This window comes from Porites lutea, chromosome 11, assembly GCF_958299795.1.
Source record: "Porites lutea chromosome 11, jaPorLute2.1, whole genome shotgun sequence".
NCBI lineage: Eukaryota > Metazoa > Cnidaria > Anthozoa > Scleractinia > Poritidae > Porites > Porites lutea.
The window spans coordinates 28665351-28678166 of NC_133211.1; the positions used below are offsets into that span (position 1 = coordinate 28665351).

At 44.4% G+C, this 12816-nt stretch overlaps 1 protein-coding gene across 1 annotated transcript; it reads right to left on the minus strand.

Annotated features, from left to right (window-relative positions):
• Positions 1-8200: 8200 nt before the first annotated feature.
• On the minus strand, positions 8201-11748 carry LOC140952763 (uncharacterized). Its single transcript, XM_073402212.1, has 4 exons — positions 11378-11748; positions 10109-10860; positions 9269-9438; positions 8201-9122 (listed from the first exon to the last, which is right to left on the minus strand). Exons 1-4 carry the CDS (start codon positions 11443-11445, stop codon positions 8433-8435), a joined length of 1680 nt encoding a protein of 559 aa, XP_073258313.1. The 5' UTR covers positions 11446-11748; the 3' UTR covers positions 8201-8432.
• Between the last annotated feature and the right edge of the window lie 1068 nt (positions 11749-12816).

Consider the following 12816-nt stretch of genomic DNA (forward strand, 5'->3'; position numbering starts at 1 on the left):
TACAAAACGAAAGTAGCAGGTGTTTTAACCTAGGCAATGCTAATTCATGCGCCAGTTACCTGCAGAAAGCTAGTCTAGACCTTTCATTCATAGATTTCAGTCAAAGGGCAAAGAACCAGTCACTCGCATTGCCTTTCCGCGATGTAACCGGTACAAATCTGCCTACGGAACAAAATTTATCTGCCCTCTGTCACGCTTGGAAAACAATGCCCACAACTGCTACTGACACCGAGAATAGATGTCAGTCTTTCCTTGGGACAACGGCTGCTCAGATTCCGTGGTATTCTGAAAGCGCCTGTCCGAGTAAGTCGGCCGACTGGCGATCGAAAGAAAGGGGCGAAGAATTGGAAGAAGATGAACAGCAACGACGACAACAAGAGCAAGAAGAAGAAGAAGAAGAAGAAGAAGAAGAAGAAAAAGAAGAAGAAGAAGAAGAAGAAGAAGAAGAAGAAGAAGAAGAAGAAGACGACGACGAAGAGGAAGGGGAAGAAAAAGAGGAAGAGACAGGACAAGAAGAAACACTGAAAAAAACGGAGAGACAAGAAAAAAAAGGAGTAGCGGTAGAAGAAAGTGACGAAGGAGAGAATGTGAGTTTTGAGCCCGGCGAACCAGGCGCCGACGTGAGGCTAGAGGAGGTAGAAAGTATCTTAGAAAGTCGAGGACTAGATCCCGTGCCATTCAAAAGGGTCGTGAGGGAAATCAAAGCGATGAAAACCTTTTATACTAGCGAGTTTAATCACAAGAGGCGCTCTGGCAAAATGACAATGTCGACGTGGCTAAAACTCGTCGAACGCCTTGTCACTTTCCTAAGTTTCGGCGCGAGTAAGTTGGAGGTGACGCCCTCGTTAGCCCTGGTAAAAAACCTGCCGCTCGTAGAGTCTTTCATTAGCCACCTGCGTACGGACAGGCGAGTGCAAAATTCCACTGCCGCCTGTTATATTCAATCTTTGGTGACCACTTCAAACTTCCTGGGTGCAGACCAAAGGTACGGGGATTTTCAAGGTGACTCTGTCTCTAGTGACCTTCGCGCGCTCAGACGGCAATTGGAAAGAGCAAAAGCCTTCACAACTAGCATGCCGGACGTCAGACTTTTATGGCCTCAGTACCAAGAGTTGGTTCGAAGCCTTCACTGCCAGTACCAGGACGCACCTGCCGCAAGCAAGGCGCGGCTGCACATGGATTTTACGATGCTTCTCCTTTTCGCTGTCAATCCAGGTCGAGGCAGAGAACTGAGGACTCTTCGCTTGCTGACGGAAATGCCAGAAGGCGGCGTGCAGACTCTCTTAAGAGGCTTGCCCGAAGGCGACAATGTAGTAGTCATCTCAGACAACGGCCCAGTCTGGTTGGTTGAGACGGGGTACAAGACCACCGCAAAATATGGCCCAAACGTCGTGCAGTTTGATCAAGAGTTTGATTTCCTGACACACCACCTCAGGGAATACAGAACAAGGTCGAGACCAAGACTGCTTTGCAGAGAGAGCAGTCACGACTACTTCTTTGTGAACAAACGCGGCATGCCTTTCCGATCATCGAGCTCATTTTCCCTCTACCTATCGACCATTTTTAAAAGAAACTTGGGCTTGCCCTGCGGGATAAATGAAATGAGACATGCCCTGGTCGAGCACTTTCGATCTTCGCCTGAAAGTTCTGACGCGAGCCTTGCCGAATCTCTTGCGCGTGTTTGCAAACACACTTTGAGAACCCAAATAAATATTTACGATCGTCGAACACAACGGGAGCGCACGTCACAAGCATTACGCTACCTCGGTAAGTCGGCCTTGAATTCTATTTTTGATGAGCCTCCGACTACCTCAGGAGCGACCTCTTCCGATAACGAACAGGAAGTAGATTCAGATGATTTGCCGTCTCCCGGAGAATTATGCGCGCTTATTCCTTCCGATGTGAACCCAGGGCGGCCAGACGTTTTTGTAGCCAAAGTATTGAAGTACACCCACGACGGAAGAGACGTTCGGTTGGCCTGGCTTCGAGAATTAGATACGCGCCCAAATTATTACGAATTTCAAGCGGGGACGGATGTTTGGCAAGAAAAAACCAGCGCTCTGATCTATCCTATCGACGTTCACTTCCATCGACTTGAAGGGTTGTACGAGCTCAGGACACCCAAGAGACGCATCTTTACGCTTGTTCGGAAACCATCCACTCAACCGTAGGCATATCAGAACCATCTTGGAAAGGCAAAGCGATCAAGTTTTTGACTCCCTTTGAATGTCATGGATTGAACGAACTGTCAAACGATTGGCAAACAAATTTATATTTATATTAAAAAATTATAAAAAAACAAAAAAAAATTAAGCATGACCCGTGACTTGCTCACGCCTTATTGTCTGAAATCGTTATGCAAATGTAGACTGCGAGAACTGCGCAGTCACGATCATAATTTTTCTTCTTCTCTTGTGAATCGCGCTATAACCGTCAAATAATTGCAGACCAAAGGCTAGGCTTTCCGCTGCCGTGGTAAGACCGTTGGCGCGCGTGCCTAACGTCTTCTGTCTTCAGGCTGGGAGGAAGGCCTCCTGCACATCTGGGACAGATTGCACGGTGCATGCGGGCGCGCGCGAGGTTTCTTCCCACGCCAGTGGATGGCCCAGCTTTGTTCCTTCTGCTTATTTCACTTGTACGCGTGATTTACCAGCGCTCAACCTTCAAATCGTAGCAGCTTGCCCATCTGTCGTGTGTGAATACTTTCATGTAATGCTCAGCAAGTTGTTTGAGTCGCGTGCCCTTCACGAGAAGGCACGTCCTGTTATCTGCTGAGGGTAAACGGCATTTGGATTATAGTTTGAGTTTTAATTGGAGCACACGTGTTTCATTGTCTTTTAGAGTCACGAGAGATGGGCAAGCGAAAAAAGAAAAAATCCGTACAACGCTACCAGCGAGACATGGCACGGCTGGAAAAACATCTTCAGTCAAAGTGTTTAGTGTGCCTCGGTAGTCTTGAGGTTCCTTCTAGCAGACTCTCATGCTGTCGGAAACGAGTTCACGAGGAGTGCCTTCTTAAGTGGTTTGTTCATTCCGAGGGACGGATATGAACTAGTTGCCCACATTGCAAGCAGTCTATTTTTCCTTTTAATCTTACATAAGGCCCTCCCCGGTGCATCCCTTTAGGGTTCTTTCCCTTTGCATTTACGCGTGTCCATTTCGCGCCACTACAGCCGCGATCGGAGGACATCGAGTGGCGCTTTCTCAATCCAAGACCATTCCAGAACCACCCCCAGGGTGGGCAGACTTTCTTCAGCATGGTCGGGCTACGCGTACTTGGGAAGTAAACTAAAATGTAAACTTTAATGTGCGTCATAAGAGAGCGGTATAGTTTATAGTTTTAGTTCATCTATTTTAATATTTCGTCATTTTTAGTACTGTAGTTTGTAGTTTTTTTTTATGCAGTGCCCTATTGAAAACCACATTATGTGACATAGGCCACCTGTAAAAAGAACTTTTTTCTTATTATGGCTAGTGAAGGTAGGTTTCAGCAACCACGACGTTGCCAAGGCAAAGAGAACGTCAAAAAAGCGGTGCGAGTTTTTTGAGCGGCTTCAAAATCTCTGATGTAGATCAACTCATTCTTGCACGAATATTAAGGTCTGAAGTTACTTTGGTCTAAAAAATTGGACGTAAGCCGTCTCTTTATCAGATATGAAGACACTCATTCAACATTGAATTATTTAGTTTTGAAATGAAGCTTTGATATAAAGATTCTGTATCTAAATGTCCTCGGTATAGGTGGTTTTCATCCAATCTCAGGAGACACAAATAACAATGGTGAAATGAACAAATGCTGGTGGGCAAACAAAACGAGCTAATGAACGATTTTTTGTTTACTGTCCACCAGCATGGCGGCGATGACGTAACGTGAAAACCACCTATAACGATATTCTTTGCCCGGGTAGCCGTAAAATATTCGGAATACTATTGACACAGGGAAACACCTGCAGCTCGGTATTCTACTTCAATTTGACACCAATAAAGTAAATTGGCCACCGTAAAGATGTTTCCTCTGTTTTTTTTCTTTTTCTCTATGACCTGAATTATGGCGCTTCCTATTAAGGAAACTTTTAACGCAGACAGAAACCTTCCAGTTAGACTGGAACAGAATGTTTCCTTTAACCGGCAAAATCACAAACTTCACAACGCCTAGTAAGCTTCAAGAGATTTTTCAGTGCAAAAAATACTCCACGAAACCTGCTAATAACGTTGTACAAACGTGACGTTTATCAAATTTGGTTAAGTTGACTTCCCGTTATTATCTCTGCAGTGAATAATTGGAAGACAGACTTCTTCTTCTATTGCAAAAAGTTCCTTTTTTCAAACGAGCTAAGCACCATGCTCAGATCGCGAAAGTTATTTTAAGATACTTTCGTGACTGTTTTTAACCGGACAATGATGACAATATTCTAGTTAATCAACCACGAGAGTAGAGACGCTATTTTTAGGGAGTTATTATAACTCCAAAAATAGAGTAAAAATTTTAGGTACAGGATAACTCCTTTTTTGGGGTTATTTCAACTCCTCAATATCTGGGGTCACTTTTATTCCTGAAAAAGAGTTCTTTAAACCCCTTTTTGGAGTTAAAATAACTCCCCAAAAAATAACTCCACTGTAAGGAGTTAAATTAGCCCCACTAGAGGAGTTATTATAACTCCTTGAAAATTACTGTGCAGTTATTTTAAATAACGAAATGCTGAAAAATTCACCTTTAAACCGACTTAGCGGACTTGCGGTTTCTAAGCTTTGAGAAAGGCCGGGGAAGCATGTCAATCAATCTGAATTATGTTGCGTGGGAAAATAGGCTTAAGCAAACCTGAAGTAAAAAAGATAGGTTGTGTGTGAAGCTTTCTTTTACTGGAAGAATTCACAATTTACTTGTCTTCAAATAATTCTTAGCTTATTTAGGCTCTAGTGTAAAGACTACCATTGTTGGAAAGGAAATTCCAGTAAATTCTGTTTTTTAATCGTGACATACAAAGAAAATACCATACGTGAACGCAGATACTGAAGTCGAATATCCCGTTTATTCTAATTCTCTACAAGGTAGAGTACCTAAGAAAAATTTGCATTACATTTTCTTGCGGGGTCACATCAAAAAGCAAAACAGACAAGAATTAAAAACGATCGAGACATGCTCAAGAAGATTAGACAGCTGAGACAGAAATGAACACGCTTACTCAGCCTGGCGAATAGGTCATCTACCAAAAATGAAGTCCTGACGTCAATTCCATTTCCCTCAGCCTATATAAATCGGGCAAAATCCGCAATTAAGCACGAAGAACGGCGATAAAATGTTTTGTTTTAAATTTTCTTTCGTCTCCTCGCAATGGCATTTGCGTCAGCCGTGATCACTGAAGTGCGTTCAATAAATAATGATTAATAACGCTTTCGTCCAACTTACATACTTACTTTACCAATTAGTTGCCTGTCCCCTGGGGTCCGCTATGTAGCGTTTGCGATTGGACGAAACGAGATGGGTCATTTCAAGGTGGGTGGGTGTTTTTTGGTTGGCTGCAGGGCTAACCCGGGTGGGCTTTTGTGCGCAAGTTGCCTGTGATTGGTCTATTAAAGAGGTGAATGGGGGTATTTTTGAGGGCTTATTACCGACGAAGGGAGGAAGTTGGCCAGCTAAAAAACTGTGCGTATTATATAATAGAGAGTGAACTGCGCACTGGTGACAGTCTCAAGTTTGTGACACGCGGTGTTTGGCTCTGAGAGACGAAGGAAGATCGGCTTGCGATAGAGTATAAATGTGACAGTGTATGGAACGGGGGAGACTGGAACCAAACGGCGACCGGCGCCGCCATCTTGTCAGCTGATGTGCGATCCTCGCTCGAGTTTTGAGTTTGAGGGCAAAAATCAAAAACAATCCTGTTGTGGGAAAAGGCAGCAAGTGCTAGGTAGGTTTTTGCAATAGTGCTTTTATTGTTTTTGTTCGAAAGAAATGGCTATAGACCGGTCCCAGAAAATTTCGGCGTTTAAGGCTAGTCATCAGCATAAAAGGAGCTACAATAGCGTGCGTGCATGTGTTGGAGAATCGCAGGAAATACAGGCATTTTCTATAATTTGTCCACCTATCAGTCATAGTTTAATAATGGTAATAGACCTTGTCGCAGTTTTCGACGCCATCTTGACGAATAGGCAAACGCGTTAGAAATTACAGTACTTGTATTAGAATCTTATGTCCAATAATTTCCGTTGAAAGGGTGTTTTGCAAAAAATATCTGAATTTTAAACTAATGCTTCACTCCTAGGGATTCTACTGGAAAAAAAAAAAGAAAAAGAAAATTGAGGGCGTTACATGCGCTAGAAGACCCAGAACCACTTTTTGAAATTTTCTATACATTTGTCTGTAAGTCGGAAAGTCCCGGGAAAAATTACAGACAAATATATGGTAAATCTAAAGCAAGCCTCCGGAGAAATTTAAGCACAGGTACACGCCCCCCAAATTTTTTAGTACAATCCTTTGTTTGGTAGCGCTTTAGTTTAGAAGTCATACTTTTTTCAGAACAGCCGTTTTACGGAAATTATTCGACATTAGATTCTCATACAAACACTGTAATTTGTCACGCGTACTCGTCACGATGGCGTCGAAAACCGTGACAAGGTCTATAAGAAGAGTACGACATAAAAATAGCCGAATAAGAGGATATGAAAGAACAAACTCTAATAAGAAGTTGATTTGTAATTTCCAACGCTGTTCGAGTAAGGGAGTACTGTTTGACAGTCCAGGAATTGCCGTAGCCATAGGATATTAATGGAATTGGATTTCTGTTGCAAAAGATGTTTGAAGGGAGTGGCTCTGTTAGCTGAATCCAATTTATAAGTTATGAAAAGAGCGCGTTTGCAACAGTGGCAGCCGATTCTCTGTCAAGACCCACCACCCGCGCTCCAAAGAAAAAAACAGCCCCTATATTGTTCGAGCAGAATTTTGCAACTATGGTAAAGGTGTTCTACAAGGCTGTATTCTGTCCCAGTTTATGCCCCTGGTTTACTTTTAATATCTAACTCAGCAGCAGGTTCGCAGCAAACTCTTGACAGACTATCAAAATACTGTCAGGATTGGCTTCATAAGATTAATGCAACTGAAACAAGAGTTATTGTATTTCCAAACAAGGGTAGAAAATCAACGATAGATAAACGCAATTTTCTGGTTAGCAATGAACACATTGAAATCGTCAATAATTATACCTTACATGTTGGAGTGAAATTTTCTGCCGATGGATATCTTACAAATCGTAAAGAAAACTCAACAGGAAAAACAAAGGGGTCCTTAATTTGTGGTGGCCTAGTCGCAGTTTTTGTTAGAGTTATTCTGTGTCGCGTATGGGTGACCCGATGTAGGTAATCTTCACATTTGTAATTGTCTATCGTTTTGAATAACCGGTAGGTTCTCATTTTGTTGCTTTGGTTAGCAAGTTTTCTAGTGTCGTTACTTATTTCACTTAGCCCTCTGTGTAGTTCGATATCCTCAAGCCGTTGCCTGATTTTTACGATGTTTACGATTCCTAGTGCGCTTTCATCCAGAATTCTCCTAACCCTATCTGTTCCAATAATGAAGCTTTTGATTTTTTTTTTTGCTCCAGAAAGCTTTGTTTTCATTCCCTTTAATAGTATTGTATGATATTTTGGGATAATTCGTTTTCATTTTTGGTTAAGGTTAAGGGTAAAAACCAGAACTTGAAGTTCCTACATTGGGCTTCAATTCTCATTGGAAACCTTTGCTGTCTCAGCTTTTCAGGCATTGACGGTTATTGCAGTATTTATTAACTCCCAGCAACCACTTCAGGAATTTATTCTGAACTAATTCTGCTGGATCCTTTTCTAATTGTCCACTGCAATCAATCCCCCATAGTTCACTCGCATAAAAGAGTATGGGAGATGTCAGTGCATCAAATAACTTCCAGATTCCAGCTTATTTAGCAATTTTGGTACATCACTTAGATAGAAATTAAAAAGGGTAGGTGACAACATGCAACCTTGCTTCATCCCGGCATGACAAGTAAAGGATTGGGTTAATTTGTTATCAATTTTAACTGCCGATCTGTCAATTGACGGAGCATGAAAAGAGTAAATTTCGGTGCTTCTGTGGTTAAGATTTCACGTACTTCTTGTCAATAAGCATTCTACCTTTGTATACCCTCTTTCTCTCTGCCTTGAGTCAGAGCAGGACAAGATACAGTTATGATCATGCGAAAGCAATATTTTATTGACAGTTTTAATTGCTATCTTTTACAGGCATCCTGCACTTCAACCGGCAGTCACACTACTGTCGAAAAAGGAAAGTAACAAGAAGGAAGGCAAAATGGAACACAAGTACCGAATAAACAAGTACTGAATAAACTGCTTAAAGTACAAGTACTGAATAAACTCTGAAGCGCCACGTGCAAAGTCATTCACGGGCAGTCACTGCGATGCGGGAGATCTCAATCGGGGGTCAAGAACTCCTTCCAGGGCGAATCGTCCGGCATTCTCCTGCGGAAAGCTTCCAGAGCGGCTAGTTTTGCCGCTCGACCGCGTTGCCCGATCACCGTGTTGGAAACTCTTCTCAGTTGTTCCCAGAAGAGTGCACGACCGCTGCTAAGTTGAACACAGAGCAGTTTAGGCACCAGCGTGGCTAGCTCTCCTATGCGCCTGAGGCACTGTAGCCTATTTCTCTCGACGTCTAACATGGAGCACAGTATCCCCTTTACGGTCTGTTTTCTGGTCACCCTCTGACCAGGGGGTAAGTCTGCCGGGACGGCGAGGTCGTACAGTTGGTGAACTGCCACGGAACTCGCAAGGAGTCGACTGAAGAGAGCGCCCTTGCTAGTAGACGCCCTACCGAGGAGATTGCAGGGGTCTAGGTGTCGTGTGAAGACGCTGCAAACGGCACAGCGGAGGTCTTGCGAGCAGGGTTTTCGTGGCTGCTCTTGTAGCCAATATTGACCGCCTTTCAGAGCACAGCTGTCTTCTCGGCAGTTACAGTTGTCGCGGCCGCAGATGACGAAGAGGGCTGCCATCTTCTCACCAAGCAGTTGGCGGCGTGCGTCTGCAATCAGGTTGCTAGTGGCCTCTTGTGCCCTCTCGGGGTCTCCTTGCCAAGCGCCTCCTCTGGGCATGGCGGTTCGTATTTCCTGTTTGGAAAGAGAAAGGACAAAAAATGCAATGTTTCTGATTGTGTCATCGGCGGACGGAAAATGCTCTCCTTAAAAATAGCAACGATAACGATAACCATAAGAAGGATAGGGAGGGATAAGAGACCATCAGTGTGGACACCCACCTCTTGGCGAAGCGGCTGGTGCTGTCGGAAGAAAGTTAACATGTCCTGCCACGTCTCCGCGTCTGGGAAGGCGTCAAGCCTGAGTCCCGCGACCGACCCGTCTTGCAAGCCCCTGGGATTTGCCTCTTCTTCCTCTTGCGCCGTCACTGGTTCGCCTGTCGCTTCTGCACCTGCTGAAATGAAACAGGGAGTTCTCGCCGTTAATGATTTGGAAGTGAGTGAGCGTATCATTTATATTGCCCAGGTTCACATAAAAATATGATCAAATGCGCATTACAAAAATGAAGAGTTAAAATTTTGCTCAATTTTGTTATTCTTGGGGTATTGATTCCATGTTTGTTATTCTTGTTGCAAGGAAATCTCTTGTTTCAGACTTCGCAACATATTTGCTAGCACTTTCCTAATATAAGAAGAATGACATAAGCAATCTATCAATGCTTTTCAAGTTTGCTTCTTAGCTACCAAATGTTTGCGACTGTCTCAGCGTGTGCGCACAACTCCACAAACTGAAAACGGTCACTCCTGAGACGTAGAACACGAAGCTGGTATCATGTGCTGATACCAGCATGTATTGGTATCATAATAACGGATCATTGTTTTTATAGATTTGTATACATTCCGTTAGTTTTAATTTTTCCCTTTTTTACTCATTGTAAATATAATAGGATATGGTTGTATATTTGTAGATATTTTTCAATAATGTTGTTTACATGACTGTAAAGCGCCTTGAACATAGGATAAGAGCGCTATAGAAATATTATTATTATTATTATTATTATTATTATTATTATTATGTGCGAGTGATAATCGAGTTTGGTTTCATTTTTCAGCGTTCTTTACCTGGTTCCCTGCCCTCCGTCGCTTCTCCCACACGGGACGCCTTGGCTCTCCTCCCGCCTACAGAGGAAGTCTTTCTCTTCTTCCTTGCTGCGCGTGCGCCACCCACTGTCGTCGAGGTGTTCTCTCCGTCAGTCTCCCCATGGTGGTCCTCCTCTGAGTCGCTGCTTTCCGAGCCGGGCCGGCTGCTCAGCCGTGCGAGGAGAGCACAGAGCATTGTCCGCTCGCTGTCCCCTGGTGGCTGTTGGGAGGTTCCAGACTCCGCGCTGGACTTGCCTATCTCCTGCATAACACTCTCCGGACAGGATATGAGGGGTTCGTTGGATTCCTCGCCGCTACTGCTGGAGTCGTCGCCCTGTCTCCAACCCCGCTTGAGGCTGGCGTGAAGCGTGTCCAAGGCGTCTGCCGATAATGCCTCAAAGGTGGCGAAGTTTACGCCAAACTCTACCATGGCGGAAGCCAGGTACGGCGGGCAGAATGACCCACTCTGGTAACTGATGGCCGCGTAGCGGAGGTTAAGGAGCCGTGCTCTACTCAGACCTGAGCCGGCGGTCGTTGTTTGACTGACCAAGCAGGCCACGTCGCACACCGCCAGTCGCCTCAGCGTCAAATTGCTGGCCTTCGCCGACACGGTTATGTTCCCCGGTAAGAAACCCCCGTGTTCTTGCACTATCAGCCGCTTGGGAAAGCCGTGCGTGAATTCAGGGCTTGCGAGGCTCCAGGCCGGAGCGTTCCAGATCATGATATTTCCAAACCTAGGAGTGCAAGAGAGTAGGGTCAGTCCACAAAGGCTTGTCTATAGGTTTCCTGCTTTGCGCCCCCAAACCAGTCGTTCCAAAACAGACAGGGCTTCGTAAGTGTGCCGTTTAAGATTTTGTGGTTAAAATTATTAGTTGATTGGGTACCGTGTGGCGGTTTTTTTTTCCAGCGGTCCGCGACTGAATAAGTTCCCGCAAATAAAAGTTACCGCAAACACGTAAAATCTACTCCAGGGTGAATACTCTCTATAACTTAACTTCGCTACACAGAAGTTAAGTACTAACCAATCGTGTCTGTTCAATTACAACTTGCCCCCTTCATTTGGAAACGAAACGGTGTACATAGCATTGTAGGATTATTAAACAAAAAAACGAAAACGTTATCAATGCTGTGTACTTTCTAGAAAATCGCCAATAAATAGGAAACAAAAGGAACAAAATATCGTCAGTTCGCGCGAATAACCCCCCCCCCCCCAAAAAAATAGCTTTTTACGAGTGTCTCTGAGCAACCTACCTGTCCAAGCGAACGCGGTTTAAATTGGCGTCAAACGGCGCTTGTCCGCTGGTTAGAGCCTCGGTCATACGTGCGCTGTGACGGCGAAAGAGTTCCCACTTGTTCACCTTCGGGTGGGTGTGTCTGCGACTTGCCGGCTCAGTTGGATCAGCGGCAGGACGCGTATCTTTCCACCCTCTTTCCAGTCTCTCGGTGCAGTAGCTGATAGCGTTGGCAGTGTTGTCGAACAAAACTGCATTGGACACCTCCTCCCGCGAATCTCGAGGCACTATGTGCCTTGGCAACGACAGGCTGTCTAGCAGAAACAAGTCAAAGTTGAAAGCTAGAGGCCGGTCGGCGGATTCTGCGAATGCCAAGGGGAAATATGGCTCCACGCTCTCGACCCTTTGGAGGGAAGCCGCGTCCTGTTGTCGATAAAAGGACTGACTACTTTCCTCGACCACATCCTGGTCCGCCACGAAGAAGGCCCTGTCCTGTGAGGACTCAACGTCACCATCTTCATCTTCTTCATCGTCGTGGTCAGCGCTGTAAGTGCAGAGGGACAGCAGATCATTTAGAATGGCGTTGATGGCAAACGCCAAACGTCATATAAACACGTACATAGAAACTTACCAACATTTCCGTACGGGCTATTCTACGTCAATGCACATGTCACCGAAAAGAAGGAAAAACTGGCGAAATAGCTGATGACAACTTGAAAGACTTTCTTTCACAAATACTCCTCAAGTGATCTCTTAAAAAGTTTTTAAAGTCATGTTGTTGTTGTCGTTGTTTTTAATTCTTGATTCCTCCCTTCCCTCGCGGCAATCTGTAGCGCGATTTCGCGGTAAAATATTAGTTACTGTGAAGTATTTTCCTCATTCCTCAGCACAGCCGCATACGAGGGTTATGCATGTTAAGAAAGATGCTTGACCTACCTTCGGCCGTCTCGTGTCCCTTCTGCTCTCGCCTCCTGGTCAAAAAACTGTCTGAAAAAAACAGAAATGAATTAATACACAGCAAATAAATACAGTCGTTTAACCCCGTTGCATCACTGATCTACATTACTTACATACTATACAGTAGTTACTTAACAGTCCAGATATATAATACAGAGTAGCCAAAACTACTTGAGTAGTTTTTGCATACTCACACACACACATAAACACGCACACACACGCGCTACGCACGATTACTGATTATCCGCCTAGAAACATCCTGAAAGAGCCTTTATAGGGAGTTAGCGCGATTGCTGTTCTCCGTACATCTCGACAAAGAGATCATTTTCTCGGATAAACGCTCCCCATTTTAAATTGAAGTTTTTCTTTAAGTCCCAGTTAAAGGTGCATGATGGAAAAGCAGGTTTGTAGTGTCGTACACGAGGCCTATGCAAGACAAAAAGGAGAATTCTTCCTTAAGAAAGCAAGAGCTTTTTGTCATCCAATTACTAATTTCATTCC